At 41.3% G+C, this 27,718-nt stretch overlaps 1 protein-coding gene and 47 non-coding genes across 49 annotated transcripts; 14 read left to right on the top strand and 34 right to left on the bottom strand.

Annotated features, from left to right (window-relative positions):
- The first annotated feature begins 74 nt into the window (after nucleotides 1-74).
- Nucleotides 75-147, top strand: Trnam-cau (transfer RNA methionine (anticodon CAU)). The gene has a single exon. It is a non-coding gene; the product is annotated as a tRNA-Met (tRNA).
- A 1,530-nt stretch (nucleotides 148-1,677) lies between these two features.
- Nucleotides 1,678-1,759, bottom strand: Trnal-aag (transfer RNA leucine (anticodon AAG)). Its single transcript has one exon. It is a non-coding gene; the product is annotated as a tRNA-Leu (tRNA).
- Nucleotides 1,760-2,164: 405 nt separating this feature from the next.
- On the bottom strand, nucleotides 2,165-2,246 carry Trnal-aag (transfer RNA leucine (anticodon AAG)). Its single transcript has one exon. It is a non-coding gene; the product is annotated as a tRNA-Leu (tRNA).
- Nucleotides 2,247-3,622: 1,376 nt separating this feature from the next.
- On the bottom strand, nucleotides 3,623-3,704 carry Trnal-aag (transfer RNA leucine (anticodon AAG)). The gene has a single exon. It is a non-coding gene; the product is annotated as a tRNA-Leu (tRNA).
- A 405-nt stretch (nucleotides 3,705-4,109) lies between these two features.
- On the bottom strand, nucleotides 4,110-4,191 carry Trnal-uag (transfer RNA leucine (anticodon UAG)). The gene has a single exon. It is a non-coding gene; the product is annotated as a tRNA-Leu (tRNA).
- Nucleotides 4,192-4,583: 392 nt separating this feature from the next.
- Trnal-aag (transfer RNA leucine (anticodon AAG)) lies at nucleotides 4,584-4,665 on the bottom strand. Its single transcript has one exon. It is a non-coding gene; the product is annotated as a tRNA-Leu (tRNA).
- A 249-nt stretch (nucleotides 4,666-4,914) lies between these two features.
- Nucleotides 4,915-4,987, top strand: Trnam-cau (transfer RNA methionine (anticodon CAU)). Its single transcript has one exon. It is a non-coding gene; the product is annotated as a tRNA-Met (tRNA).
- An 83-nt stretch (nucleotides 4,988-5,070) lies between these two features.
- Nucleotides 5,071-5,152, bottom strand: Trnal-aag (transfer RNA leucine (anticodon AAG)). The gene has a single exon. It is a non-coding gene; the product is annotated as a tRNA-Leu (tRNA).
- Nucleotides 5,153-5,401: 249 nt separating this feature from the next.
- Trnam-cau (transfer RNA methionine (anticodon CAU)) lies at nucleotides 5,402-5,474 on the top strand. The gene has a single exon. It is a non-coding gene; the product is annotated as a tRNA-Met (tRNA).
- Nucleotides 5,475-5,557: 83 nt separating this feature from the next.
- Nucleotides 5,558-5,639, bottom strand: Trnal-aag (transfer RNA leucine (anticodon AAG)). Its single transcript has one exon. It is a non-coding gene; the product is annotated as a tRNA-Leu (tRNA).
- A 249-nt stretch (nucleotides 5,640-5,888) lies between these two features.
- Trnam-cau (transfer RNA methionine (anticodon CAU)) lies at nucleotides 5,889-5,961 on the top strand. The gene has a single exon. It is a non-coding gene; the product is annotated as a tRNA-Met (tRNA).
- Nucleotides 5,962-6,530: 569 nt separating this feature from the next.
- Trnal-aag (transfer RNA leucine (anticodon AAG)) lies at nucleotides 6,531-6,612 on the bottom strand. Its single transcript has one exon. It is a non-coding gene; the product is annotated as a tRNA-Leu (tRNA).
- Nucleotides 6,613-7,004: 392 nt separating this feature from the next.
- Trnal-aag (transfer RNA leucine (anticodon AAG)) lies at nucleotides 7,005-7,086 on the bottom strand. The gene has a single exon. It is a non-coding gene; the product is annotated as a tRNA-Leu (tRNA).
- A 249-nt stretch (nucleotides 7,087-7,335) lies between these two features.
- On the top strand, nucleotides 7,336-7,408 carry Trnam-cau (transfer RNA methionine (anticodon CAU)). Its single transcript has one exon. It is a non-coding gene; the product is annotated as a tRNA-Met (tRNA).
- An 83-nt stretch (nucleotides 7,409-7,491) lies between these two features.
- Trnal-aag (transfer RNA leucine (anticodon AAG)) lies at nucleotides 7,492-7,573 on the bottom strand. Its single transcript has one exon. It is a non-coding gene; the product is annotated as a tRNA-Leu (tRNA).
- Nucleotides 7,574-7,822: 249 nt separating this feature from the next.
- On the top strand, nucleotides 7,823-7,895 carry Trnam-cau (transfer RNA methionine (anticodon CAU)). The gene has a single exon. It is a non-coding gene; the product is annotated as a tRNA-Met (tRNA).
- An 83-nt stretch (nucleotides 7,896-7,978) lies between these two features.
- Nucleotides 7,979-8,060, bottom strand: Trnal-aag (transfer RNA leucine (anticodon AAG)). Its single transcript has one exon. It is a non-coding gene; the product is annotated as a tRNA-Leu (tRNA).
- Nucleotides 8,061-8,309: 249 nt separating this feature from the next.
- Nucleotides 8,310-8,382, top strand: Trnam-cau (transfer RNA methionine (anticodon CAU)). Its single transcript has one exon. It is a non-coding gene; the product is annotated as a tRNA-Met (tRNA).
- A 569-nt stretch (nucleotides 8,383-8,951) lies between these two features.
- On the bottom strand, nucleotides 8,952-9,033 carry Trnal-aag (transfer RNA leucine (anticodon AAG)). The gene has a single exon. It is a non-coding gene; the product is annotated as a tRNA-Leu (tRNA).
- Nucleotides 9,034-9,282: 249 nt separating this feature from the next.
- Trnam-cau (transfer RNA methionine (anticodon CAU)) lies at nucleotides 9,283-9,355 on the top strand. Its single transcript has one exon. It is a non-coding gene; the product is annotated as a tRNA-Met (tRNA).
- Nucleotides 9,356-9,924: 569 nt separating this feature from the next.
- On the bottom strand, nucleotides 9,925-10,006 carry Trnal-aag (transfer RNA leucine (anticodon AAG)). Its single transcript has one exon. It is a non-coding gene; the product is annotated as a tRNA-Leu (tRNA).
- Nucleotides 10,007-10,398: 392 nt separating this feature from the next.
- Nucleotides 10,399-10,480, bottom strand: Trnal-aag (transfer RNA leucine (anticodon AAG)). Its single transcript has one exon. It is a non-coding gene; the product is annotated as a tRNA-Leu (tRNA).
- Nucleotides 10,481-10,729: 249 nt separating this feature from the next.
- On the top strand, nucleotides 10,730-10,802 carry Trnam-cau (transfer RNA methionine (anticodon CAU)). Its single transcript has one exon. It is a non-coding gene; the product is annotated as a tRNA-Met (tRNA).
- Nucleotides 10,803-10,885: 83 nt separating this feature from the next.
- Nucleotides 10,886-10,967, bottom strand: Trnal-aag (transfer RNA leucine (anticodon AAG)). The gene has a single exon. It is a non-coding gene; the product is annotated as a tRNA-Leu (tRNA).
- A 249-nt stretch (nucleotides 10,968-11,216) lies between these two features.
- On the top strand, nucleotides 11,217-11,289 carry Trnam-cau (transfer RNA methionine (anticodon CAU)). Its single transcript has one exon. It is a non-coding gene; the product is annotated as a tRNA-Met (tRNA).
- An 83-nt stretch (nucleotides 11,290-11,372) lies between these two features.
- Trnal-aag (transfer RNA leucine (anticodon AAG)) lies at nucleotides 11,373-11,454 on the bottom strand. The gene has a single exon. It is a non-coding gene; the product is annotated as a tRNA-Leu (tRNA).
- A 249-nt stretch (nucleotides 11,455-11,703) lies between these two features.
- Trnam-cau (transfer RNA methionine (anticodon CAU)) lies at nucleotides 11,704-11,776 on the top strand. The gene has a single exon. It is a non-coding gene; the product is annotated as a tRNA-Met (tRNA).
- Nucleotides 11,777-12,345: 569 nt separating this feature from the next.
- Trnal-aag (transfer RNA leucine (anticodon AAG)) lies at nucleotides 12,346-12,427 on the bottom strand. The gene has a single exon. It is a non-coding gene; the product is annotated as a tRNA-Leu (tRNA).
- A 912-nt stretch (nucleotides 12,428-13,339) lies between these two features.
- On the top strand, nucleotides 13,340-14,588 carry LOC145225389 (uncharacterized). 2 transcript variants are annotated; one of them, XM_080092072.1, is made up of 4 exons: nucleotides 13,340-13,721; nucleotides 13,858-14,023; nucleotides 14,101-14,267; nucleotides 14,413-14,588. In XM_080092072.1, the coding sequence occupies exons 1-4, from the start codon at nucleotides 13,592-13,594 to the stop codon at nucleotides 14,511-14,513; spliced, it is 564 nt and encodes a 187-aa protein (XP_079948198.1). In that variant the 5' UTR covers nucleotides 13,340-13,591; the 3' UTR covers nucleotides 14,514-14,588. The 2 variants fall into 2 exon arrangements, 1 of the variants encoding a protein (XP_079948198.1); XR_013859879.1 differs by lacking the exons at nucleotides 13,858-14,023; nucleotides 14,413-14,588 and having other exon boundaries at nucleotides 13,656-13,721; nucleotides 14,101-14,164.
- Nucleotides 14,589-15,702: 1,114 nt separating this feature from the next.
- Nucleotides 15,703-15,784, bottom strand: Trnal-aag (transfer RNA leucine (anticodon AAG)). Its single transcript has one exon. It is a non-coding gene; the product is annotated as a tRNA-Leu (tRNA).
- Nucleotides 15,785-16,033: 249 nt separating this feature from the next.
- Trnam-cau (transfer RNA methionine (anticodon CAU)) lies at nucleotides 16,034-16,106 on the top strand. The gene has a single exon. It is a non-coding gene; the product is annotated as a tRNA-Met (tRNA).
- Nucleotides 16,107-16,189: 83 nt separating this feature from the next.
- Nucleotides 16,190-16,271, bottom strand: Trnal-aag (transfer RNA leucine (anticodon AAG)). The gene has a single exon. It is a non-coding gene; the product is annotated as a tRNA-Leu (tRNA).
- A 1,370-nt stretch (nucleotides 16,272-17,641) lies between these two features.
- On the bottom strand, nucleotides 17,642-17,723 carry Trnal-aag (transfer RNA leucine (anticodon AAG)). Its single transcript has one exon. It is a non-coding gene; the product is annotated as a tRNA-Leu (tRNA).
- Nucleotides 17,724-19,100: 1,377 nt separating this feature from the next.
- Nucleotides 19,101-19,182, bottom strand: Trnal-aag (transfer RNA leucine (anticodon AAG)). Its single transcript has one exon. It is a non-coding gene; the product is annotated as a tRNA-Leu (tRNA).
- A 405-nt stretch (nucleotides 19,183-19,587) lies between these two features.
- Trnal-aag (transfer RNA leucine (anticodon AAG)) lies at nucleotides 19,588-19,669 on the bottom strand. The gene has a single exon. It is a non-coding gene; the product is annotated as a tRNA-Leu (tRNA).
- An 891-nt stretch (nucleotides 19,670-20,560) lies between these two features.
- Trnal-uag (transfer RNA leucine (anticodon UAG)) lies at nucleotides 20,561-20,642 on the bottom strand. Its single transcript has one exon. It is a non-coding gene; the product is annotated as a tRNA-Leu (tRNA).
- A 397-nt stretch (nucleotides 20,643-21,039) lies between these two features.
- On the bottom strand, nucleotides 21,040-21,121 carry Trnal-aag (transfer RNA leucine (anticodon AAG)). The gene has a single exon. It is a non-coding gene; the product is annotated as a tRNA-Leu (tRNA).
- Nucleotides 21,122-21,526: 405 nt separating this feature from the next.
- Nucleotides 21,527-21,608, bottom strand: Trnal-aag (transfer RNA leucine (anticodon AAG)). The gene has a single exon. It is a non-coding gene; the product is annotated as a tRNA-Leu (tRNA).
- Nucleotides 21,609-22,499: 891 nt separating this feature from the next.
- Trnal-uag (transfer RNA leucine (anticodon UAG)) lies at nucleotides 22,500-22,581 on the bottom strand. The gene has a single exon. It is a non-coding gene; the product is annotated as a tRNA-Leu (tRNA).
- A 398-nt stretch (nucleotides 22,582-22,979) lies between these two features.
- On the bottom strand, nucleotides 22,980-23,061 carry Trnal-aag (transfer RNA leucine (anticodon AAG)). Its single transcript has one exon. It is a non-coding gene; the product is annotated as a tRNA-Leu (tRNA).
- Nucleotides 23,062-23,951: 890 nt separating this feature from the next.
- Nucleotides 23,952-24,033, bottom strand: Trnal-uag (transfer RNA leucine (anticodon UAG)). The gene has a single exon. It is a non-coding gene; the product is annotated as a tRNA-Leu (tRNA).
- A 398-nt stretch (nucleotides 24,034-24,431) lies between these two features.
- On the bottom strand, nucleotides 24,432-24,513 carry Trnal-aag (transfer RNA leucine (anticodon AAG)). Its single transcript has one exon. It is a non-coding gene; the product is annotated as a tRNA-Leu (tRNA).
- Nucleotides 24,514-24,918: 405 nt separating this feature from the next.
- On the bottom strand, nucleotides 24,919-25,000 carry Trnal-aag (transfer RNA leucine (anticodon AAG)). The gene has a single exon. It is a non-coding gene; the product is annotated as a tRNA-Leu (tRNA).
- A 405-nt stretch (nucleotides 25,001-25,405) lies between these two features.
- On the bottom strand, nucleotides 25,406-25,487 carry Trnal-uag (transfer RNA leucine (anticodon UAG)). The gene has a single exon. It is a non-coding gene; the product is annotated as a tRNA-Leu (tRNA).
- A 397-nt stretch (nucleotides 25,488-25,884) lies between these two features.
- On the bottom strand, nucleotides 25,885-25,966 carry Trnal-aag (transfer RNA leucine (anticodon AAG)). Its single transcript has one exon. It is a non-coding gene; the product is annotated as a tRNA-Leu (tRNA).
- Nucleotides 25,967-26,215: 249 nt separating this feature from the next.
- On the top strand, nucleotides 26,216-26,288 carry Trnav-cac (transfer RNA valine (anticodon CAC)). Its single transcript has one exon. It is a non-coding gene; the product is annotated as a tRNA-Val (tRNA).
- An 83-nt stretch (nucleotides 26,289-26,371) lies between these two features.
- On the bottom strand, nucleotides 26,372-26,453 carry Trnal-aag (transfer RNA leucine (anticodon AAG)). The gene has a single exon. It is a non-coding gene; the product is annotated as a tRNA-Leu (tRNA).
- Nucleotides 26,454-26,857: 404 nt separating this feature from the next.
- Nucleotides 26,858-26,939, bottom strand: Trnal-aag (transfer RNA leucine (anticodon AAG)). The gene has a single exon. It is a non-coding gene; the product is annotated as a tRNA-Leu (tRNA).
- Between the last annotated feature and the right edge of the window lie 779 nt (nucleotides 26,940-27,718).

Genomic DNA, 27,718 nt, shown 5'->3' with positions numbered 1-27,718 from the left:
TCTGCATTCCCAATTGATTTGTCGAAATACATATATTTTAGTTACAAGGATGCAAATTTGCATGAGTACGTCAAGCCTCGATGGCGCAGTAGGCAGCGCGTGAGTCTCATAATCTCAAGGTCGTGAGTTCGATCCTCACTCGGGGCAAACTTTTGGTACAATATTTTATTTTCCGTCTGCATGAAACAGAGAAAAAATTACACATGGAGTTTTGACAGGTGCAAAGAAATGGCAACGGTGGGATTCGAACCCACGCCATCGAAATGACTGGTGACTAAAACCAGCGCCTTAGACCACTCGGCCACGCTACCACATGAGAACAGTGTTTTGCTAAGTTAATGTGATCTGATGCAACAGAGATGGCAAATAACGATGTGGTAGAGGGTTTGCAACCAAAGTTTAGACAAATTTAACCCCGATTAAGAAATAAACAAATACCGTATGTTGTTGATCAACTCAAGTTTGTATCCAAACAAATTGGCATTGTCTGCATTCGCACATTATTTGTCGAAATACATATATTTTAGTTACAAGGATGCAAATTTGCATTAGGTCATCAAGCCTCGATGGCGCAGTAGGCAGCGCGTGAGACTCACAATCTCAAGGTCGTGAGTTCCTTCCTTACTCAGGCCAAACATTTGGTACAATATTTTATTTTCCGTCTGTATGACACAGAGAAAAAATTATACATGGAGTTTTTGACAGGTGCAAAGAAATGGCAGCGGTGGGATTCGAACCCACGCCATCGAAATGACTGGTGACTAAAACCAGCGCCTTAGACCACTCGGCCACGCTACCACATGTGAATGATGGTTTGCTAAGTTAATGTGATCTGATGCAACAGAGATGGCAAATAACGATGTGGTAGAGGGTTTGCAACCAAAGTTTAGACAAATTTAACCCCGATTAAGAAATAAACAAATACCGTATGTTGTTGATCAACTCAAGTTTGTATCCAAACAAATTGGCATTGTCTGCATTCGCACATTATTTGTCGAAATACATATATTTTAGTTACAAGGATGCAAATTTGCATTAGGTCATCAAGCCTCGATGGCGCAGTAGGCAGCGCGTGAGACTCACAATCTCAAGGTCGTGAGTTCCTTCCTTACTCAGGCCAAACATTTGGTACAATATTTTATTTTCCGTCTGTATGACACAGAGAAAAAATTATACATGGAGTTTTTGACAGGTGCAAAGAAATGGCAGCGGTGGGATTCGAACCCACGCCATCGAAATGACTGGTGACTAAAACCAGCGCCTTAGACCACTCGGCCACGCTACCACATGTGAATGATGGTTTGCTAAGTTAATGTGATCTGATGCAACAGAGATGGCAAATAACGATGTGGTAGAGGGTTTGCAACCAAAGTTTAGACAATATTGATCCCGATTAAGAAATAAACACATACCATATGTTGTTGATCAACTCAAGTTTGTATCCAAACAAATTGGCATTGTCTGCATTCCCACATTATTTGTCGAAATACATATATTTTAGTTACAAGGATGAGTACATCAAGCCTCGATGGCGCAGTAGGCAGCGCGTGACTCTCACAATCTCAAGGTCGTGAGTTCGTTCCTTACTCAGGTCAAACATTTGGTACAATATTTTATTTTCCGTCTGCATGACACAGAAAAAAAATTATACATGGAGTTTTGACAGGTGCAAAGAAATGGAAGCGGTGGGATTCGAACCCACGCCATCGAAATGACTGGCGCCTTAAACCAGCGCCTTAGACCACTCGGCCACGCTACCACATGAGAACAGTGTTTTGCTAAGTTAATGTGAACTAATGCAACAGAGATGGCAAATAACGATGTGGTAGAGGGTTTGCAACCACAGTTTAGACAAATTTGACCCCGATTAAGAAATGAACACATACCACATGTTGTTGATCAACTCAAGTTTGTATCCAAACAAATTGGCATTGTCTGCCATCCCACATTATTTGTCGAAATACATATATTTTAGTTACAAGGGTGCAAATATTCATGAGTACTTTAAGCCTCGATGGCGCAGTAGGCAGCGCGTGAGTCTCATAATCTCAAGGTCGTGATATCGATCCTCACTCGGGGCAAACTTTTGGTACAATATTTTATTTTCCGTCTGCATGAGACAGAGAAAAAATTATACATAGAGTTTTTGACAGGTGCAAAGAAATGGCAGCGGTGGGATTCGAACCCACGTCATCGAAATGACTGGTGCCTTAAACCAGCGCCTTAGACCACTCGGCCACGCTACCACATGAGAGTAATGTTTTGCTAAGTTAATGTGATCTGATGCTACAGAGATGGCAAATAACGATGTGGTAGAGGGTTTGCAACCAAAGTTTAGACAAATTTGACCCCGATTAAGAAATAAACACATACCACATGTTGTTGATCAACTCAAGTTTGTATCCAAACAAATTGGCATTGTCTGCATTCGCACATTATTTGTCGAAATACATATATTTTAGTTACAAGGATGCAAATTTACATGAGGTCATCAAGCCTCGATGCGCAGTAGGCAGCGCGTGAGTCTCATAATCTCAAGGTCGTGAGTTCGATCCTCACTCGGGGCAAACTTTTGATACAATATTTTATTTTCCGTCTGCATGAGACAGAGAAAATATTATACATGGAGTTTTGACAGGTGCAAAGAAATGGCAGCGGTGGGATTCGAACCCACGCCATCGAAATGACTGGTGCCTTAAACCAGCGACTTAGACCACTCGGTCACGCTACCATATGTGAATGATGGTTTGTTAAGTTAATGTGATCTGATGCAACAGAGATGGCAAATAACGATGTAGTAGAGAGTTTGCAACCAAAGTTTAGACAAATTTGATCCCGATTAAGAAATAAACACATACCATATGTTGTTGATCAACTCAAGTTTGTATCCAAACAAATTGGCATTGTCTGCATTCGCACATTATTTGTCGAAATACATATATTTTAGTTACAAGGATGCAAATTTGCGTGAGGTCATCAAGCTTCGATGGCTCAGTAGGCAGCGCGTGAGTCTCATAATCTCAAGGTCGTGAGTTCGATCCTCACTCGGGGCAAACTTTTGGTACAATATTTTATTTTCCAACTGCATGACACAGAGAAAAAATTATACATGGAGTTTTTGACAGGTGCAAAGAAATGGCAACGGTGGGATTCGAACCCACGCCATCGAAATGACTGGTGACTAAAACCAGCGCCTTAGACCACTCGGCCACGCTACCACATGAGAACAGTGTTTTGCTAAGTTAATGTGATCTGATGCAACAGAGATGGCAAATAACGATGTGGTAGAGGGTTTGCAACCAAAGTTTAGACAAATTTAACCCCGATTAAGAAATAAACAAATACCGTATGTTGTTGATCAACTCAAGTTTGTATCCAAACAAATTGGCATTGTCTGCATTCGCACATTATTTGTCGAAATACATATATTTTAGTTACAAGGATGCAAATTTGCATTAGGTCATCAAGCCTCGATGGCGCAGTAGGCAGCGCGTGAGACTCACAATCTCAAGGTCGTGAGTTCCTTCCTTACTCAGGCCAAACATTTGGTACAATATTTTATTTTCCGTCTGTATGACACAGAGAAAAATTATACATGGAGTTTTTGACAGGTGCAAAGAAATGGCAGCGGTGGGATTCGAACCCACGCCATCGAAATGACTGGTGCCTTAAACCAGCGCCTTAGACCACTCGGCCACGCTACCACATGAGAACGATGGTTTGCTAAGTTAATGTGATCTGATGCAACAGAGATGGCAAATAACGATGTGGTAGAGGGTTTGCAACCAAAGTTTAGACAAAATTGATCCCGAAGAAGAAATAAACACATACCATATGTTGTTGATCAACTCAAGTTTGTATCCAAACAAATTGGCATTGTCTGCATTCCCAATTTATTCATCGAAATACATATATTTTAGTTACTAGGATGCAAATTTGCATGAGTACATCAAGCCTCGATGGCGCAGTAGGCAGCGCGTGAGTCTCACAATCTCAAGGTCGTGAGTTCGTTCCTTACTCAGGCCAAACATTTGGTACAATATTTTATTTTCCGTCTGCATGACACAGAGAAAAAATTATACATAGAGTTTTTGACAGGTACAAAGAAAGGGCAGCGGTGGGATTCGAACCCACGCCATGGAAATGACTGGTGCCTAAAACCAGCGCCTTAGACCACTCGGCCACGCTACCACATGAGAACAGTGTTTTGCTAAGTTAATGTGATCTGATGCAACAGAGATGGCAAATAACGATGTGGTAGGGGGTTTGCAACCAAAGTTTAGACAAATTTGACCCCGATTAAGAAATAAACACATACCATATGTTGTTGATCAACTCAAGTTTGTATCCAAACAAATTGGTATTGTCTGCATTCCCACATTATTTGTCGAAATACATATATTTTAGTTACAAGGATGAGTACATCAAGCCTCGATGGCGCAATAGGCAGCGCGTGAGTCTCACAATCTCAAGGTCGTGAGTTCGTTCCTTACTCAGGCCAAACATTTGGTACAATATTTTATTTTCCGTCTGCATGACACAGAGAAAAAATTATACATGGAGTTTTGACAGGTGCAAAGAAATGGAAGCGGTGGGATTCGAACCCACGTCATCGAAATGACTGGTGCCTTAAACCAGCGCCTTAGACCACTCGGCCACGCTACCACAAGAGAAGAGTGTTTTGCTAAGTTAATGTGAACTAATGCAACAGAGATGGCAAATAACGATGTGGTAGAGTGTTTGCAACCAAAGTTTAGACAAATTTGACCCCGATTAAGAAATAAACACATACCACATGTTGTTGATCAACTCAAGTTTGTATCCAAACAAATTGGCATTGTCTGCATTCCCACATTATTTGTCGAAATACATATATTTTAGTTACAAGGATGCAAATTTGCATGAGTACATCAAGCCTCGATGGCGCAGTAGGCAGCGCGTGAGTCTCATAATCTCAAGGTCGTGAGTTCGATCCTCACTCGGGGCAAACTTTTGGTACAAAATTTTATTTTCCAAGTGCATGAGACAGAGAAAAAATTATACATGGAGTTTTTGACAGGTGCAAATAAATGGCAGCGGTGGGATTCGAACCCACGCCATGGAAATGACTGGTGCCTTAAACCAGCGCCTTAGACCACTCGGCCACGCTACCACATGAGAACAGTGTTTTGCCAAGTTAATGTGATCTGATGCAACAGAGATGGCAAATAACGATGTGGTAGAGGGTTTGCAACCAAAGTTTAGACAAATTTGACCCCGATTAAGAAATAAACACATACCACATGTTGTTGATCAACTCAAGTTTGTATCCAAACAAATTGGCATTGTCTGCATTCGCACATTATTTGTCGAAATACATATATTTTAGTTACAAGGGTGCAAATTTTCATGAGTACTTCAAGCCTCGATGGCGCAGTAGGCAGCGCGTGAGTCTCATAATCTCAAGGTCGTGAGTTCGATCCTCACTCGGGGCAAACTTTTGGTACAATATTTTATTTTCCGTCTGCATGAGACAGAGAAAAAATTATACATGGAGTTTTTGACAGGTGCAAAGAAATGGCAGCGGTGGGATTCGAACCCACGCCATCGAAATGACTGGTGCCTTAAACCAGCGCCTTAGACCACTCGGCCACGCTACCACATGAGAGTAATGTTTTGCTAAGTTAATGTGATCTGATGCAACAGAGATGGCAAATAACGATGTGGTAGAGGGTTTGCAACCAAAGTTTAGACAAATTTGACCCCGATTAAGAAATAAACACATACCACATGTTGTTGATCAACTCAAGTTTGTATCCAAACAAATTGGCATTGTCTGCATTCCCAAATTATTTGTCGAAATACATATATTTTAGTTACAAGGATGCAAATTTGCATGAGTACGTCAAGCCTCGATGGCGCAGTAGGCAGCGCGTGAGTCTCATAATCTCAAGGTCGTGAGTTCGATCCTCACTCGGGGCAAACTTTTGGTACAATATTTTATTTTCCGTCTGCATGAAACAGAGAAAAAATTATACGTGGAGTTTTGACAGGTGCAAAGAAATGGCAGCGGTGGGATTCGAACCCACGCCATCGAAATGACTGGTGACTAAAACCAGCGCCTTAGACCACTCGGCCACGCTACCACATGAGAACAGTGTTTTGCTAAGTTAATGTGATCTGATGCAACAGAGATGGCAAATAACGATGTGGTAGGGGGTTTGCAACCAAAGTTTAGACAAATTTAACCCCGATTAAGAAATAAACAAATACCGTATGTTGTTGATCAACTCAAGTTTGTATCCAAACAAATTGGCATTGTCTGCATTCGCACATTATTTGTCGAAATACATATATTTTAGTTACAAGGATGCAAATTTGCATTAGGTCATCAAGCCTCGATGGCGCAGTAGGCAGCGCGTGAGACTCACAATCTCAAGGTCGTGAGTTCCTTCCTTACTCAGGCCAAACATTTGGTACAATATTTTATTTTCCGTCTGTATGACACAGAGAAAAAATTATACATGGAGTTTTTGACAGGTGCAAAGAAATGGCAGCGGTGGGATTCGAACCCACGCCATCGAAATGACTGGTGCCTTAAACCAGCGCCTTAGACCACTCGGCCACGCTACCACATGAGAACAGTGTTTTGCTAAGTTAATGTGATCTGATGCAACAGAGATGGCAAATAACGATGTGGTAGGGGGTTTGCAACCAAAGTTTAGACAAATTTGACCCCGATTAAGAAATAAACACATACCATATGTTGTTGATCAACTCAAGTTTGTATCCAAACAAATTGGTATTGTCTGCATTCCCACATTATTTGTCGAAATACATATATTTTAGTTACAAGGATGAGTACATCAAGCCTCGATGGCGCAATAGGCAGCGCGTGAGTCTCACAATCTCAAGGTCGTGAGTTCGTTCCTTACTCAGGCCAAACATTTGGTACAATATTTTATTTTCCGTCTGCATGACACAGAGAAAAAATTATACATGGAGTTTTGACAGGTGCAAAGAAATGGAAGCGGTGGGATTCGAACCCACGTCATCGAAATGACTGGTGCCTTAAACCAGCGCCTTAGACCACTCGGCCACGCTACCACAAGAGAAGAGTGTTTTGCTAAGTTAATGTGAACTAATGCAACAGAGATGGCAAATAACGATGTGGTAGAGTGTTTGCAACCAAAGTTTAGACAAATTTGACCCCGATTAAGAAATAAACACATACCACATGTTGTTGATCAACTCAAGTTTGTATCCAAACAAATTGGCATTGTCTGCATTCCCACATTATTTGTCGAAATACATATATTTTAGTTACAAGGATGCAAATTTGCATGAGTACATCAAGCCTCGATGGCGCAGTAGGCAGCGCGTGAGTCTCATAATCTCAAGGTCGTGAGTTCGATCCTCACTCGGGGCAAACTTTTGGTACAAAATTTTATTTTCCAAGTGCATGAGACAGAGAAAAAATTATACATGGAGTTTTTGACAGGTGCAAATAAATGGCAGCGGTGGGATTCGAACCCACGCCATGGAAATGACTGGTGCCTTAAACCAGCGCCTTAGACCACTCGGCCACGCTACCACATGAGAACAGTGTTTTGCCAAGTTAATGTGATCTGATGCAACAGAGATGGCAAATAACGATGTGGTAGAGGGTTTGCAACCAAAGTTTAGCCAAATTTGACCCCGATTAAGAAATAAACACATACCACATGTTGTTGATCAACTCAAGTTTGTATCCAAACAAATTGGCATTGTCTGCATTCGCACATTATTTGTCGAAATACATATATTTTAGTTACAAGGGTGCAAATTTTCATGAGTACTTCAAGCCTCGATGGCGCAGTAGGCAGCGCGTGAGTCTCATAATCTCAAGGTCGTGAGTTCGATCCTCACTCGGGGCAAACTTTTGGTACAATATTTTATTTTCCGTCTGCATGAGACAGAGAAAAAATTATACATGGAGTTTTTGACAGGTGCAAAGAAATGGCAGCGGTGGGATTCGAACCCACGCCATCGAAATGACTGGTGCCTTAAACCAGCGCCTTAGACCACTCGGCCACGCTACCACATGAGAGTAATGTTTTGCTAAGTTAATGTGATCTGATGCAACAGAGATGGCAAATAACGATGTGGTAGAGGGTTTGCAACCAAAGTTTAGACAAATTTGACCCCGATTAAGAAATAAACACATACCACATGTTGTTGATCAACTCAAGTTTGTATCCAAACAAATTGGCATTGTCTGCATTCCCAAATTATTTGTCGAAATACATATATTTTAGTTACAAGGATGCAAATTTGCATGAGTACGTCAAGCCTCGATGGCGCAGTAGGCAGCGCGTGAGTCTCATAATCTCAAGGTCGTGAGTTCGATCCTCACTCGGGGCAAACTTTTGGTACAATATTTTATTTTCCGTCTGCATGAAACAGAGAAAAAATTATACGTGGAGTTTTGACAGGTGCAAAGAAATGGCAGCGGTGGGATTCGAACCCACGCCATCGAAATGACTGGTGACTAAAACCAGCGCCTTAGACCACTCGGCCACGCTACCACATGAGAACAGTGTTTTGCTAAGTTAATGTGATCTGATGCAACAGAGATGGCAAATAACGATGTGGTAGGGGGTTTGCAACCAAAGTTTAGACAAATTTAACCCCGATTAAGAAATAAACAAATACCGTATGTTGTTGATCAACTCAAGTTTGTATCCAAACAAATTGGCATTGTCTGCATTCGCACATTATTTGTCGAAATACATATATTTTAGTTACAAGGATGCAAATTTGCATTAGGTCATCAAGCCTCGATGGCGCAGTAGGCAGCGCGTGAGACTCACAATCTCAAGGTCGTGAGTTCCTTCCTTACTCAGGCCAAACATTTGGTACAATATTTTATTTTCCGTCTGTATGACACAGAAAAAAAATTATACATGGAGTTTTTGACAGGTGCAAAGAAATGGCAGCGGTGGGATTCGAACCCACGCCATCGAAATGACTGGTGCCTTAAACCAGCGCCTTGGACCACTCGGCCACGCTACCACATGAGAACAGTGTTTTGCTAAGTTAATGTGATCTGATGCAACAGAGATGGCAAATAACGATGTGGTAGAGGGTTTGCAACCAAAGTTTAGACAAAATTGATCCCGAAGAAGAAATAAACACATACCATATGTTGTTGATCAACTCAAGTTTGTATCCAAACAAATTGGCATTGTCTGCATTCCCAATTTATTCATCGAAATACATATATTTTAGTTACTAGGATGCAAATTTGCATGAGTACATCAAGCCTCGATGGCGCAGTAGGCAGCGCGTGAGTCTCATAATCTCAAGGTCGTGAGTTCGATCCTCACTCGGGGCAAACTTTTGGTACAATATTTTATTTTCCGTCTGCATGAAACAGAGAAAAAATTATACGTGGAGTTTTGACAGGTGCAAAGAAATGGCAGCGGTGGGATTCGAACCCACGCCATCGAAATGACTGGTGACTAAAACCAGCGCCTTAGACCACTCGGCCACGCTACCACATGAGAACAGTGTTTTGCTAAGTTAATGTGATCTGATGCAACAGAGATGGCAAATAACGATGTGGTAGGGGGTTTGCAACCAAAGTTTAGACAAATTTAACCCCGATTAAGAAATAAACAAATACCGTATGTTGTTGATCAACTCAAGTTTGTATCCAAACAAATTGGCATTGTCTGCATTCGCACATTATTTGTCGAAATACATATATTTTAGTTACAAGGATGCAAATTTGCATTAGGTCATCAAGCCTCGATGGCGCAGTAGGCAGCGCGTGAGACTCACAATCTCAAGGTCGTGAGTTCCTTCCTTACTCAGGCCAAACATTTGGTACAATATTTTATTTTCCGTCTGTATGACACAGAGAAAAAATTATACATGGAGTTTTTGACAGGTGCAAAGAAATGGCAGCGGTGGGATTCGAACCCACGCCATCGAAATGACTGGTGCCTTAAACCAGCGCCTTAGACCACTCGGCCACGCTACCACATGAGAACAGTGTTTTGCTAAGTTAATGTGATCTGATGCAACAGAGATGGCAAATAACGATGTGGTAGGGGGTTTGCAACCAAAGTTTAGACAAATTTGACCCCGATTAAGAAATAAACACATACCATATGTTGTTGATCAACTCAAGTTTGTATCCAAACAAATTGGTATTGTCTGCATTCCCACATTATTTGTCGAAATACATATATTTTAGTTACAAGGATGAGTACATCAAGCCTCGATGGCGCAATAGGCAGCGCGTGAGTCTCACAATCTCAAGGTCGTGAGTTCGTTCCTTACTCAGGCCAAACATTTGGTACAATATTTTATTTTCCGTCTGCATGACACAGAGAAAAAATTATACATGGAGTTTTGACAGGTGCAAAGAAATGGAAGCGGTGGGATTCGAACCCACGTCATCGAAATGACTGGTGCCTTAAACCAGCGCCTTAGACCACTCGGCCACGCTACCACAAGAGAAGAGTGTTTTGCTAAGTTAATGTGAACTAATGCAACAGAGATGGCAAATAACGATGTGGTAGAGTGTTTGCAACCAAAGTTTAGACAAATTTGACCCCGATTAAGAAATAAACACATACCACATGTTGTTGATCAACTCAAGTTTGTATCCAAACAAATTGGCATTGTCTGCATTCCCACATTATTTGTCGAAATACATATATTTTAGTTACAAGGATGCAAATTTGCATGAGTACATCAAGCCTCGATGGCGCAGTAGGCAGCGCGTGAGTCTCATAATCTCAAGGTCGTGAGTTCGATCCTCACTCGGGGCAAACTTTTGGTACAAAATTTTATTTTCCAAGTGCATGAGACAGAGAAAAAATTATACATGGAGTTTTTGACAGGTGCAAATAAATGGCAGCGGTGGGATTCGAACCCACGCCATGGAAATGACTGGTGCCTTAAACCAGCGCCTTAGACCACTCGGCCACGCTACCACATGAGAACAGTGTTTTGCCAAGTTAATGTGATCTGATGCAACAGAGATGGCAAATAACGATGTGGTAGAGGGTTTGCAACCAAAGTTTAGCCAAATTTGACCCCGATTAAGAAATAAACACATACCACATGTTGTTGATCAACTCAAGTTTGTATCCAAACAAATTGGCATTGTCTGCATTCGCACATTATTTGTCGAAATACATATATTTTAGTTACAAGGGTGCAAATTTTCATGAGTACTTCAAGCCTCGATGGCGCAGTAGGCAGCGCGTGAGTCTCATAATCTCAAGGTCGTGAGTTCGATCCTCACTCGGGGCAAACTTTTGGTACAATATTTTATTTTCCGTCTGCATGAGACAGAGAAAAAATTATACATGGAGTTTTTGACAGGTGCAAAGAAATGGCAGCGGTGGGATTCGAACCCACGCCATCGAAATGACTGGTGCCTTAAACCAGCGCCTTAGACCACTCGGCCACGCTACCACATGAGAGTAATGTTTTGCTAAGTTAATGTGATCTGATGCAACAGAGATGGCAAATAACGATGTGGTAGGGGGTTTGCAACCAAAGTTTAGACAAATTTGACCCCGATTAAGAAATAAACACATACCACATGTTGTTGATCAACTCAAGTTTGTATCCAAACAAATTGGCATTGTCTGCATTCCCAAATTATTTGTCGAAATACATATATTTTAGTTACAAGGATGCAAATTTGCATGAGTACGTCAAGCCTCGATGGCGCAGTAGGCAGCGCGTGAGTCTCATAATCTCAAGGTCGTGAGTTCGATCCTCACTCGGGGCAAACTTTTGGTACAATATTTTATTTTCCGTCTGCATTAAACAGAGAAAAAATTATACGTGGAGTTTTGACAGGTGCAAAGAAATGGCAGCGGTGGGATTCGAACCCACGCCATCGAAATGACTGGTGACTAAAACCAGCGCCTTAGACCACTCGGCCACGCTACCACATGAGAACAGTGTTTTGCTAAGTTAATGTGATCTGATGCAACAGAGATGGCAAATAACGATGTGGTAGGGGGTTTGCAACCAAAGTTTAGACAAATTTAACCCCGATTAAGAAATAAACAAATACCGTATGTTGTTGATCAACTCAAGTTTGTATCCAAACAAATTGGCATTGTCTGCATTCGCACATTATTTGTCGAAATACATATATTTTAGTTACAAGGATGCAAATTTGCATTAGGTCATCAAGCCTCGATGGCGCAGTAGGCAGCGCGTGAGACTCACAATCTCAAGGTCGTGAGTTCCTTCCTTACTCAGGCCAAACATTTGGTACAATATTTTATTTTCCGTCTGTATGACACAGAGAAAAAATTATACATGGAGTTTTTGACAGGTGCAAAGAAATGGCAGCGGTGGGATTCGAACCCACGCCATCGAAATGACTGGTGCCTTAAACCAGCGCCTTGGACCACTCGGCCACGCTACCACATGAGAACAGTGTTTTGCTAAGTTAATGTGATCTGATGCAACAGAGATGGCAAATAACGATGTGGTAGAGGGTTTGCAACCAAAGTTTAGACAAAATTGATCCCGAAGAAGAAATAAACACATACCATATGTTGTTGATCAACTCAAGTTTGTATCCAAACAAATTGGCATTGTCTGCATTCCCAATTTATTCATCGAAATACATATATTTTAGTTACTAGGATGCAAATTTGCATGAGTACATCAAGCCTCGATGGCGCAGTAGGCAGCGCGTGAGTCTCACAATCTCAAGGTCGTGAGTTCGTTCCTTACTCAGGCCAAACATTTGGTACAATATTTTATTTTCCGTCTGCATGACACAGAGAAAAAATTATACATAGAGTTTTTGACAGGTACAAAGAAATGGCAGCGGTGGGATTCGAACCCACGCCATGGAAATGACTGGTGCCTAAAACCAGCGCCTTAGACCACTCGGTCACGCTACCACATGAGAACAGTGTTTTGCTAAGTTAATGTGATCTGATGCAACAGAGATGGCAAATAACGATGTGGTAGAGGGTTTGCAACCAAAGTTTAGACAAATTTGACCCCGATTAAGAAATAAACACATACCATATGTTGTTGATCAACTCAAGTTTGTATCCAAACAAATTGGCATTGTCTGCATTCCCACATTATTTGTCGAAATACATATATTTTAGTTACAAGGATGAGTACATCAAGCCTCGATGGCGCAATAGGCAGCGCGTGAAGGTGCGTTTACACTACACGCGACGCGACGCGATCCGTTATCTATTCGCCTTGTTTGTATGGAAGCGTTTACACTACACGCGACGCGACGCGACTGTCGCGTCGCGACGCTTTAAATCGCTTCTGGAGCGAAAAATGGCTTTGCGCGTGTGCACTGTTGAGAACTAGCAGCCTGTGCTTTTTTATCATTCTTAAGTTTTGATAACTGCATACGTAATTTGTTTTGATACTAAATGTATTTAAACACCCCAAGGTAAACAAGGAAGACAGAATTGCTTGCTTTAATTATGAATTATAGCCTTTGTGTCATTTACCATTTGTTCTAGACCTTTGAGCAGTTTGCTAGTCCAGGTTTGGTTATTAATTTACACTAAAATGAGAAACATTTTTTAAGGTTTAAGCTATTTCAAAAATGGAAGAAATTTTAATTAATAAAGTTAGAGATTTTCCTGCCTTGTTTAACTCTAGCTTAAATGACTACCACAACCGGAATATTAAAGAGAACTGCTGGCTGAAAATAGCTTCCGAGATGAACACACCAGGTTAGTACTGTTGTGTTGTGGTTTTTTCCCTTCATGGTATGCAAACCATTTTTTAGAACTACAATACAGTGGGCAAGTAGTTATTCTGCAGTAGGCATAACAGAAAGTCAGATAAAACATTTTAAGATGTTTTTAGTTAAAGATATAAAAGAAAAATGGAAGGCCCTGAGGGACAAGTATGTTAAAATCAAAAGAAAAGATAAAAGTTTGAGGTCAGGTTCAGCAGCATCGAGCAGTGCAAGCTACAGTTGGAGTTTGTTTGATGCAATGTCATTCATTGATCCCTATGTTAAACCCAGGAGGTAACAGTCAAAAGCAGTAAAATAATAATAATTTGTAATTACATTTTTGTTGTTGTTTACAATTTGACATTTTGCAGCACTACAAGCAACTTTGAAGACACTGTCACATTAACGCTAGAACCATGTGATGAAGATCAATTTTTCAATACCCAAAGTCCAGATAGTCCTATCAAACCACCCATTAAAAAAAGAAAAGAAATGGATAGCTTCGAAAAAAAGATTTTCGAGATACTGGAAAATGATGGTAAGTTTGTTGCTGACAGGCATGTTTTAAAAACTCTATTGTACTTATACTTTAACAATTCTGCATGTAATTTTTGCCCTTTTTAACAAGCCAACTTTTACCAATTTTTGCCAAAATATTTCCTCACATTGCATTATGTTTAAAGCTAAAGAAGAAGACCCCGAACGACTATTTCTACTCTCATTGGTACCGAAGCTAAAAGACTTGGACAAAAAAAGGCATCTGAAATCAAAATCAAAATGCTAAATTTATTTCATCAAGCTGAATTCGAATAATAAACCAAACCAACTGCAATAAATACAAAAAAACTCTTTAAGCAAAGTAGTTGTTGTTGTTGTGTGTTTCAATAACACCTGTTGACCCTGTCCAGCTGCCATGTAACCTGACCCTCATTACTAAAATAGTGTTGAAAGATTTCCCTAACTTTTGTGGCAGCATCAGAATTTTTTCTTCCTTGCCTTTGTATATTTTGAAATCCTTGTCCCTCTTCTCGCTAACTGCCGTCAGTAATCTGACCCTGTCGGTCTTCCCGGTCAAAATCACGGTCATCACAGTAGGAGTTCCGTAAATAATTGTGTAGAACACAGCATGCTTTTACGACAGCGTCAGCTCTACACGGAGAAAGGGGTATAGGCCTTCGGAAAACCCGCCATTTTGCAGATAGTATGCCGAAGGTATTTTCAACAGTTCGTCGAGCTCTAGACAAACGGTAATTAAAGATTCGTTTTCCTTCTTCAAGGTTTCTTCCAGGAAACGGCCTCATAAAATTGGTTTTTAAAGCGAAAGCTTCATCACCAACGAAGACATAGGGAGCAACTTGATTGCTGCCACGCAGTGTCGAACACCCAGGAAGGTCCAACTCGTTCGCTTCTAACATTTTACCGAACGCAGAATTGGCAAATACACTGCCATCTGACTGCTTACCGAAAGCCCCCACATCCACACATACAAATCGGTATTGTGAGTCCGCTACCGCGAGCAAAACAATGCTGTGTGAATGTTTGTAATTATAAAACATCGACCCTGAATTATTTGGTGCCTGCAGAACAATGTGTTTGCCATCAACACTTCCTAGGCAGTTTGGAAATTGCCTAGCCATGATAAAAATATGTGTTTGTCTCTTGCTTTGTCAGGAAAAAGAGGAATAACTGGTTTCTAATGACAACGCGCTTGTGCGACACCACAATAAACAATTAATAAGCAAAAAATATGCAAGTCACGCGAAATTGTTACCGATAGTGTAAACAGTTCATCGCTTGCGCGGCGTGCCGCGTTGCGTCGCGTCGCGTGTAGTGTAAACGCACCTTGAGTCTCACAATCTCAAGGTCGTGAGTTCGTTCCTTACTCAGGCCAAACATTTGGTACAATATTTTATTTTCCGTCTGCATGACACAGAGAAAAAATTATACATGGAGTTTTGACAGGTGCAAAGAAATGGAAGCGGTGGGATTCGAACCCACGCCATCGAAATGACTGGCGCCTTAAACCAGCGCCTTAGACCACTCGGCCACGCTACCACATGAGAACAGTGTTTTGCTAAGTTAATGTGAACTAATGCAACAGAGATGGCAAATAACGATGTGGTAGAGTGTTTGCAACCAAAGTTTAGACAAATTTGACCCCGATTAAGAAATAAACACATACCACATGTTGTTGATCAACTCAAGTTTGTATCCAAACAAATTGGCATTGTCTGCATTCCCACATTATTTGTCGAAATACATATATTTTAGTTACAAGGATGCAAATTTGCATGAGTACATCAAGCCTCGATGGCGCAGTAGGCAGCGCGTGAGTCTCATAATCTCAAGGTCGTGAGTTCGATCCTCACTCGGGGCAAACTTTTGGTACAAAATTTTATTTTCCAACTGCATGAGACAGAGAAAAAATTATACATGGAGTTTTTGACAGGTGCAAAGAAATGGCAGCGGTGGGATTCGAACCCACGCCGTCGAAATGACTGGCGCCTTAAACCAGCGCCTTAGACCACTCGGCCACGCTACCACATGAGAACAGTGTTTTGCTAAGTTAATGTGATCTGATGCAACAGAGATGGCAAATAACGATGTGGTAGAGGGTTTGCAACCAAAGTTTAGACAAATTTGACCCCGATTAAGAAATAAACACATACCACATGTTGTTGATCAACTCAAGTTTGTATCCAAACAAATTGGCATTGTCTGCCATCCCACATTATTTATCGAAATACATATATTTTAGTTACAAGGGTGCAAATTTGCATGAGGTCATCAAGCTTCGATGGCTCAGTAGGCAGCGCGTGAGTCTCATAATCTCATGGTCGTGAGTTCGATCCTCACTCGGGGCAAACTTTTGATACAATATTTTATTTTCCGTCTGCATGAGACAGAGAAAATATTATACATGGAGTTTTGACAGGTGCAAAGAAATGGCAGCGGTGGGATTCGAACCCACGCCATCGAAATGACTGGTGCCTTAAACCAGCGACTTAGACCACTCGGTCACGCTACCATATGTGAATGATGGTTTGTTAAGTTAATGTGATCTGATGCAACAGAGATGGCAAATAACGATGTAGTAGAGAGTTTGCAACCAAAGTTTAGACAAATTTGATCCCGATTAAGAAATAAACACATACCATATATTGTTGATCAACTCAAGTTTGTATCCAAACAAATTGGTATTGTCTGCATTCGCACATTTATTGTCGAAATACATATATTTTAGTTACAAGGATGCAAATTTGCATGAGGTCATCAAGCTTCGATGGCTCAGTAGGCAGCGCGTGAGTCTCATAATCTCATGGTCGTGAGTTCGATCCTCACTCGGGGCAAACTTTTGGAACAAAATTTTATTTTCCAACTGCATGACACAGAGAAAAAATTATACATGGAGTATTTGACAGGTGCAATGAAATGGCAGCGGTGGGATTCGAACCCACGCCATCGAAATGACTGGTGACTAAAACCAGCGCCTTAGACCACTCGGCCACGCTACCACATGAGAATGATGGTTTGCTAAGTTAATGTGATCTGATGCAACAGAGATGGCAAATAACGATGTGGTAGAGAGTTTGCAACCAAAGTTTAGACAAATTTGACCCCGATTAAGAAATAAACACATACCATATGTTGTTGATCAACTCAAGTTTGTATCCAAACAAATTGGCATTGTCTGCATTCCCACATTATTTGTCGAAATACATATAAGTTATTTTAGTTACAAGGATGAGTACATCAAGCCTCGATGGCTCAGTAGGCAGCGCGTGAGTCTCACAATCTCAAGGTCGTGAGTTCGTTCCTTACTCAGGCCAAACATTTGGTACAATATTTTATTTTCCGTCTGCATGACACAGAGAAAAAATTGTACATGGAGTTTTGACAGGTGCAAAGAAATGGCAGCGGTGGGATTCGAACCCACGCCATCGAAATGACTGGTGCCTTAAACCAGCGCCTTAGACCACTCGGTCACGCTACCACATGAGAACAGTGTTTTGCTAAGTTAATGTGATCTGATGCAACAGAGATGGCAAATAACGATGTGGTAGAGGGTTTGCAACCAAAGTTTAGACAAATTTGACCCCGATTAAGAAATAAACACATACCATATGTTGTTGATCAACTCAAGTTTGTATCCAAACAAATTGGCATTGTCTGCATTCGCACATTATTTGTCGAAACACATACATTTTAGTTACAAGGATGCAAATTTGCATGAGGTCATCAAGCTTCGATGGCGCAGTAGGCAGCGCCTGAGTCTCATAATCTCAAGGTCGTGACTTCGATCCTCACTCGGGGCAAACTTTTGATACAATATTTTATTTTCCGTCTGCATGAGACAGAGAAAATATTATACATGGAGTTTTGACAGGTGCAAAGAAATGGCAGCGGTGGGATTCGAACCCACGCCATCGAAATGACTGGTGCCTTAAACCAGCGACTTAGACCACTCGGTCACGCTACCATATGTGAATGATGGTTTGTTAAGTTAATGTGATCTGATGCAACAGAGATGGCAAATAACGATGTAGTAGAGAGTTTGCAACCAAAGTTTAGACAAATTTGATCCCGATTAAGAAATAAACACATACCATATGTTGTTGATCAACTCAAGTTTGTATCCAAACAAATTGGCATTGTCTGCATTCGCACATTATTTGTCGAAATACATATATTTTAGTTACAAGGATGCAAATTTGCATGAGGTCATCAAGCTTCGATGGCTCAGTAGGCAGCGCGTGAGTCTCATAATCTCAAGGTCGTGAGTTCGATCCTCACTCGGGGCAAACTTTTGGAACAAAATTTTATTTTCCAACTGCATGACACAGAGAAAAATTTGTACATGGAGTATTTGACAGGTGCAAAGAAATGGCAGCGGTGGGATTCCAATCCACGCCATCGAAATGACTGGTGCCTAAAACCAGCGCCTTAGACCACTCGGCCACGCTACCACATGAGAATGATGGTTTGCTAAGTTAATGTGATCTGATGCAACAGAGATGGCAAATAACGATGTGGTAGAGAGTTTGCAACCAAAGTTTAGACAAATTTGACCCCGATTAAGAAATAAACACATACCATATGTTGTTGATCAACTCAAGTTTGTATCCAAACAAATTGGCATTGTCTGCATTCGCACATTATTTGTCGAAATACATATATTTTAGTTACAAGGATGCAAATTTGCATGAGGTCATCAAGCTTCGATGGCTCAGTAGGCAGCGCGTGAGTCTCACAATCTCAAGGTCGTGAGTTCGTTCCTTACTCAGGCCAAACATTTGGTACAAGATTTTATTTTCCGTCTGCATGACACAGAGAAAAAATTATACATGGAGTTTTGACAGGTGCAAAGAAATGGCAGCGGTGGGATTCCAACCCACGCCATCGAAATGACTGGTGCCTTAAACCAGCGCCTTAGACCACTCGGCCACGCTACCACATGAGAACAGTGTTTTGCTAAGTTAATGTGAACTAATGCAACAGAGATGGCAAATAACGATGTGGTAGAGGGTTTGCAACCAAAGTTTAGACAAATTTGACCCCGATTAAGAAATAAACACATACCACATGTTGTTGATCAACTCAAGTTTGTATCCAAACAAATTGGCATTGTCTGCCATCCCACATTATTTGTCGAAATACATATATTTTAGTTACAAGTGTGCAAATTTGCATGAGTACATCAAGCCTCGATGGCGCAGTAGGCAGCGCGTGAGTCTCATAACCTCAAGGTCGTGAGTTCGATCCTCACTCGGGGCAAACTTTTGGTACAATATTTTATTTTCCGTCTGCATGACACAGAGAAAAAATTATACATGGAGTTTTTGACAGGGGCAAAGAAATGGCAGCGGTGGGATTCGAACCCACGCCATCGAAATGACTGGTGCCTTAAACCAGCGCCTTAGACCACTCGGCCTCGCTACCACATGAGAACAGTGTTTTGCTAAGTTAATGTGATCTGATGCAACAGAGATGGCAAATAACGATGTGGTAGAGGGTTTGCAACCAAAGTGTAGACAAATTTGACCCCGATTAAGAAATAAACACATACCACATGTTGTTGATCAACTCAAGTTTGTATCCAAACAAATTGGCATTGTCTGCCATCCCACATTATTTGTCGAAATACATATATTTTAGTTACAAGGGTGCAAATTTTCATGAGTACATCAAGCCTCGATGGCGCAGTAGGCAGCGCGTGAGTCTCATAATCTCAAGATCGTGATATCGATCCTCACTCGGGGCAAACTTTTGGTACAATATTTTACTTTCCGTCTGCATGAGACAGAGAAAAAATTATACATGGAGTTTTTGACAGGTGCAAAGAAATGGCAGCGGTGGGATTCGAACCCACGCCATCGAAATGACTGGTGCCTTATACCAGCGACTTAGACCACTCGGCCACGCTACCATATGTGAATGATGGTTTTTAAGTTAATGTGATCTGATGCAACAGAGATGGCAAATAACGATGTAGTAGAGAGTTTGCAACCAAAGTTTAGACAAATTTGACCCCGATTAAGAAATAAACACATACCATATGTTGTTGATCAACTCAAGTTTGTATCCAAACAAATTGGCATTGTCTGCATTCGCACATTATTTGTCGAAATACATATATTTTAGTTACAAGGATGCAAATTTGCATGAGGTCATCAAGCTTCGATGGCTCAGTAGGCAGCGCGTGACTCTCATAATCTCAAGGTCGTGAGTTCGATCCTCACTCGGGGCAAACTTTTGGAACAAAATTTTATTTTCCAACTGCATGACACAGAGAAAAATTTGTACATGGAGTATTTGACAGGTGCAAAGAAATGGCAGCGGTGGGATTCCAACCCACGCCATCGAAATGACTGGTGCCTAAAACCAGCGCCTTAGACCACTCGGCCACGCTACCACATGAGAATGATGGTTTGCTAAGTTAATGTGATCTGATGCAACAGAGATGGCAAATAACGATGTGGTAGAGAGTTTGCAACCAAAGTTTAGACAAATTTGACCCCGATTAAGAAATAAACACATACCATATGTTGTTGATCAACTCAAGTTTGTATCCAAACAAATTGGCATTGTCTGCATTCCCACATTATTTGTCGAAATACATGTAAGTTATTTTAGTTACAAGGATGAGTACATCAAGCCTCGATGGCGCAGTAGGCAGCGCGTGAGTCTCACAATCTCAAGGTCGTGAGTTCGTTCCTTACTCAGGCCAAACATTTGGTACAACATTTTATTTTCCGTCTGCATGACACAGAGAAAAAATTATACATGGAGTTTTGACAGGTGCAAAGAAATGGCAGCGGTGGGATTCCAACCCACGCCATCGAAATGACTGGTGCCTTAAACCAGCGCCTTAGACCACTCGGCCACGCTACCACATGAGAACAGTGTTTTGCTAAGTTAATGTGAACTAATGCAACAGAGATGGCAAATAACGATGTGGTAGAGGGTTTGCAACCAAAGTTTAGACAAATTTGACCCCGATTAAGAAATAAACACATACCACATGTTGTTGATCAACTCAAGTTTGTATCCAAACAAATTGGCATTGTCTGCCATCCCACATTATTTGTCGAAATACATATATTTTAGTTACAAGGGTGCAAATTTTCATGAGTACATCAAGCCTCGATGGCGCAGTAGGCAGCGCGTGAGTCTCATAACCTCAAGGTCGTGAGTTCGATCCTCACTCGGGGCAAACTTTTGGTACAATATTTTATTTTCCGTCTGCATGACACAGAGAAAAAATTATACATGGAGTTTTTGACAGGGGCAAAGAAATGGCAGCGGTGGGATTCGAACCCACGCCATCGAAATGACTGGTGCCTTAAACCAGCGCCTTAGACCACTCGGCCTCGCTACCACATGAGAACAGTGTTTTGCTAAGTTAATGTGATCTGATGCAACAGAGATGGCAAATAACGATGTGGTAGAGGGTTTGCAACCAAAGTTTAGACAAATTTGACCCCGATTAAGAAATAAACACATACCACATGTTGTTGATCAACTCAAGTTTGTATCCAAACAAATTGGCATTGTCTGCCATCCCACATTATTTGTCGAAATACATATATTTTAGTTACAAGGGTGCAAATTTTCATGAGTACATCAAGCCTCGATGGCGCAGTAGGCAGCGCGTGAGTCTCATAATCTCAAGATCGTGATATCGATCCTCACTCGGGGCAAACTTTTGGTACAATATTTTACTTTCCGTCTGCATGAGACAGAGAAAAAATTATACATGGAGTTTTTGACAGGTGCAAAGAAATGGCAGCGGTGGGATTCGAACCCACGCCATCGAAATGACTGGTGCCTTATACCAGCGACTTAGACCACTCGGCCACGCTACCATATGTGAATGATGGTTTTTAAGTTAATGTGATCTGATGCAACAGAGATGGCAAATAACGATGTAGTAGAGAGTTTGCAACCAAAGTTTAGACAAATTTGACCCCGATTAAGAAATAAACACATACCATATGTTGTTGATCAACTCAAGTTTGTATCCAAACAAATTGGCATTGTCTGCATTCGCACATTATTTGTCGAAATACATATATTTTAGTTACAAGGATGCAAATTTGCATGAGGTCATCAAGCTTCGATGGCTCAGTAGGCAGCGCGTGACTCTCATAATCTCAAGGTCGTGAGTTCGATCCTCACTCGGGGCAAACTTTTGGAACAATATTTTATTTTCCAACTGCATGACACAGAGAAAAAATTATACATGGAGTATTTGACAGGTGCAAAGAAATGGCAGCGGTGGGATTCCAACCCACGCCATCGAAATGACTGGTGCCTAAAACCAGCGCCTTAGACCACTCGGCCACGCTACCACATGAGAATGATGGTTTGCTAAGTTAATGTGATCTGATGCAACAGAGATGGCAAATAACGATGTGGTAGAGAGTTTGCAACCAAAGTTTAGACAAATTTGACCCCGATTAAGAAATAAACACATACCATATGTTGTTGATCAACTCAAGTTTGTATCCAAACAAATTGGCATTGTCTGCATTCCCACATTATTTGTCGAAATACATATAAGTTATTTTAGTTACAAGGATGAGTACATCAAGCCTCGATGGCGCAGTAGGCAGCGCGTGAGTCTCACAATCTCAAGGTCGTGAGTTCGTTCCTTACTCATGCCAAACATTTGGTACAATATTTTATTTTCCAAGTGCATGACACAGAGAAAAAATTGTACATGGAGTTTTTGACAGGTGCAAAGAAATGGCAGCGGTGGGATTCGAACCCACGCCATCGAAATGACTGGTGCCTTAAACCAGCGCCTTAGACCACTCGGCCACGCTACCACATGAGAACAGTGTTTTGCTAAGTTAATGTGATCTGATGCAACAGAGATGGCAAATAACGATGTGGTAGAGGGTTTGCAACCAAAGTTTAGACAAATTTGACCCCGATTAAGAAATAAACACATACCATATGTTGTTGATCAACTCAAGTTTGTATCCAAACAAATTGGCATTGTCTGCCATCCCACATTATTTGTCGAAATACATATATTTTAGTTACAAGGATGCAAATTTGCATGAGGTCATCAAGCTTCGATGGCGCAGTAGGCAGCGCGTGAGTCTCATAATCTCAAGGTCGTGAGTTCGATCCTCACTCGGGGCAAACTTTGATACAATATTTTATTTTCCGTCTGCATGAGACAGAGAAAATATTATACATGGAGTTTTGACAGGTGCAAAGAAATGGCAGCGGTGGGATTCGAACCCACGCCATCGAAATGACTGGTGCCTTAAACCAGCGACTTAGACCACTCGGTCACGCTACCATATGTGAATGATGGTTTGTTAAGTTAATGTGATCTGATGCAACAGAGATGGCAAATAACGATGTAGTAGAGAGTTTGCAACCAAAGTTTAGACAAATTTGATCCCGATTAAGAAATAAACACATACCATATGTTGTTGATCAACTCAAGTTTGTATCCAAACAAATTGGCATTGTCTGCATGCGCACATTATTTGTCGAAATACATATATTTTAGTTACAAGGATGCAAATTTGCATGAGGTCATCAAGCTTCGATGGCGCAGTAGGCAGCGCGTGAGTCTCATAATCTCAAGGTCGTGAGTTCGATCCTCACTCGGGGCAAACTTTTGGAACAAAATTTTATTTTCCAACTGCATGACACAGAGAAAAATTTATACATGGAGTATTTGACAGGTGCAAAGAAACGGCAGCGGTGGGATTCGAACCCACGCCATCGAAATGACTGGTGCCTAAAACCAGCGCCTTAGACCACTCGGCCACTCTACCACATGAGAATGATGGTTTGCTAAGTTAATGTGATCTGATGCAACAGAGATGGCAAATAACGATGTGGTAGAGAGTTTGCAACCAAAGTTTAGACAAATTTGACCCCGATTAAGAAATAAACACATACCATATGTTGTTGATCAACTCAAGTTTGTATCCAAACAAATTGGCATTGTCTGCATTCCCACATTATTTGTCGAAATACATATAAGTTATTTTAGTTACAAGGATGAGTACATCAAGCCTCGATGGCGCAGTAGGCAGCGCGTGAGTCTCATAACCTCAAGGTCGTGAGTTCGTTCCTTACTCAGGCCAAACATTTGGTACAATATTTTATTTTCCGTCTGCATGACACAGAGAAAAAAACTATACATGGAGTTTTGACAGGTGCAAAGAAATGGCAGCGGTGGGATTCGAACCCACGCCATCGAAATGACTGGTGCCTTAAACCAGCGCCTTAGACCACTCGGCCACGCTACCACATGAGAACAGTGTTTTGCTAAGTTAATGTGAACTAATGCAACAGAGATGGCAAATAACGATGTGGTAGAGGGTTTGCAACCAAGGTTTAGACAAGTTTGACCCCGATTAAGAAATAAACACATACCACATGTTGTTGATCAATTCAAGTTTGTATCCAAACAAATTGGCATTGTCTGCCATCCCACATTATTTGTCGAAATACATATATTTTAGTTACAAGGGTGCAAATTTTCATGAGTACATCAAGCCTCGATGGCGCAGTAGGCAGCGCGTGAGTCTCATAACCTCAAGGTCGTGAGTTCGATCCTCACTCGGGGCAAACTTTTGGTACAATATTTTATTTTCCGTCTGCATGACACAGAGAAAAAATTAAACATGGAGTTTTTGACAGGGGCAAAGAAATGGCAGCGGTGGGATTCGAACCCACGCCATCGAAATGACTGGTGCCTTAAACCAGCGCCTTAGACCACTCGGCCTCGCTACCACATGAGAATGATGGTTTGCTAAGTTAATGTGATCTGTTGCAACAGAGATGGCAAATAACGATGTGGTAGAGGGTTTGCAACCAAGGTTTAGACAAGTTTGACCCCGATTAAGAAATAAACACATACCACATGCTGTTGATCAACTCAAGTTTGTATCCAAACAAATTGGCATTGTCTGCATTCCCACATTATTTGTCGAAATACATATATTTTAGTTACAAGGATGCAAATTTGCATGAGGTCATCAAGCCTCGATGGCGCAGTAGGCAGCGCGTGAGTCTCATAATCTCAAGGTCGTGAGATCGATCCTCACTCGGGGCAAACTTTTGGTACAATATTTTGTTTTCCGTCTGCATGAGACAGAGAAAAAATTATACATGGAGTTTTTGACAGGTGCAAAGAAAAGGCAGCGGTGGGATTCGAACCCACGCCATCGAAATGACTGGTGCCTAAAACCAGCGCCTTAGACCACTCGGCCACGCTACCACATGAGAGCAATGTTTTGCTAAGTTAATGTGATCTGATGCAACAGAGATGGCAAATAACGATGTGGTAGAGGGTTTGCAACCAAAGTTTAGACAAATTTGACCCCGATTAAGAAATAAACACATACCATATGTTGTTGATCAACTCAAGTTTGTATCCAAACAAATTGGCATTGTCTGCATTCCCACATTATTTGTCGAAATACATATAAGTTATTTTAGTTACAAGGATGAGTACATCAAGCCTCGATGGCGCAGTAGGCAGCGCGTGAGTCTCACAATCTCAAGGTCGTGAGTTCGTTCCTTACTCAGGCCAAACATTTGGTACAATATTTTATTTTCCGTCTGCATGACACAGAGAAAAAATTGTACATGGAGTTTTGACAGGTGCAAAGAAATGGCAGCGGTGGGATTCGAACCCACGCCATCGAAATGACTGGTGCCTTAAACCAGCGCCTTAGACCACTCGGCCACGCTACCACATGAGAACAGTGTTTTGCTAAGTTAATGTGATCTGATGCAACAGAGATGGCAAATAACGATGTGGTAGAGGGTTTGCAACCAAAGTTTAGACAAATTTGACCCCGATTAAGAAATGAACACATACCATATGTTGTTGATCAACTCAAGTTTGTATCCAAACAAATTGGCATTGTCTGCATTCCCACATTATTTGTCGAAATACATATATTTTAGTTACAAGGATGCAAATTTGCATGAGTACATCAAGCCTCGATGGCGCAGTAGGCAGCGCGTGAATCTCACAATCTCAAGGTCGTGAGTTCGATCCTCACTCGGGGCAAACTTTTGGTACAATATTTTATTTTCCAAGTGCATGACACAGAGAAAAAATTATACATGGAGTTTTTGACAGGTGCAAAGAAATGGCAGCGGTGGGATTCGAACCCACGCCATCGAAATGACTGGTGCCTTAAACCAGCGCCTTAGACCACTCGGCCACGCTACCACATGAGAACAGTGTTTTGCTAAGTTAATGTGATCTGATGCAACAGAGATGGCAAATAACGATGTGGTAGAGGGTTTGCAACCAAAGTTTAGACAAATTTGACCCCGATTAAGAAATAAACACATACCATATGTTGTTGATCAACTCAAGTTTGTATCCAAACAAATTGGCATTGTCTGCATTCCCACATTATTTGTCGAAATACATATATTTTAGTTACAAGGATGCAAATTTGCATGAGGTCTTCAAGCTTCGATGGCGCAGTAGGCAGCGCGTGAGTCTCATAATCTCAAGGTCGTGAGTTCGATCCTCACTGGGGGCAAACTTTTGATACAATATTTTATTTTCCGTCTGCATGAGACAGAGAAAATATTATACATGGAGTTTTGACAGGTGCAAAGAAATGGCAGCGGTGGGATTCGAACCCACGCCATCGAAATGACTGGTGCCTTAAACCAGCGCCTTAGACCACTCGGTCACGCTACCATATGTGAATGATGGTTTGTTAAGTTAATGTGATCTGATGCAACAGAGATGGCAAATAACGATGTAGTAGAGAGTTTGCAACCAAAGTTTAGACAAATTTGATCCCGATTAAGAAATAAACACATACCATATGTTGTTGATCAACTCAAGTTTGTATCCAAACAAATTGGCATTGTCTGCATTCGCACATTATTTGTCGAAATACATATATTTAGTTACAAGGATGCAAATTTGCATGAGGTCATCAAGCTTCGATGGCGCAGTAGGCAGCGCGTGAGTCTCATAATCTCAAGGTCGTGAGTTCGATCCTCACTCGGGGCAAACTTTTGGAACAAAATTTTATTTTCCAACTGCATGACACAGAGGAAAATTTATACATGGAGTATTTGACAGGTGCAAAGAAACGGCAGCGGTGGAATTCGAACCCACGCCATCGAAATGACTGGTGCCTAAAACCAGCGCCTTAGACCACTCGGCCACTCTACCACATGAGAATGATGGTTTGCTAAGTTAATGTGATCTGATGCAACAGAGATGGCAAATAACGATGTGGTAGAGAGTTTGCAACCAAAGTTTAGACAAATTTGACCCCGATTAAGAAATAAACACATACCATATGTTGTTGATCAACTCAAGTTTGTATCCAAACAAATTGGCATTGTCTGCATTCCCACATTATTTGTCGAAATACATATAAGTTATTTTAGTTACAAGGATGAGTACATCAAGCCTCGATGGCGCAGTAGGCAGCGCGTGAGTCTCACAATCTCAAGGTCGTG

The sequence above is a fragment of the Phallusia mammillata genome, chromosome 4 (genome assembly GCF_965637545.1).
Source record: "Phallusia mammillata chromosome 4, kaPhaMamm4.hap1.1, whole genome shotgun sequence".
NCBI lineage: Eukaryota > Metazoa > Chordata > Ascidiacea > Phlebobranchia > Ascidiidae > Phallusia > Phallusia mammillata.
Note: the sequence above shows the minus strand (reverse complement) of the source record. Positions and strands in the feature narration are given on the sequence as shown.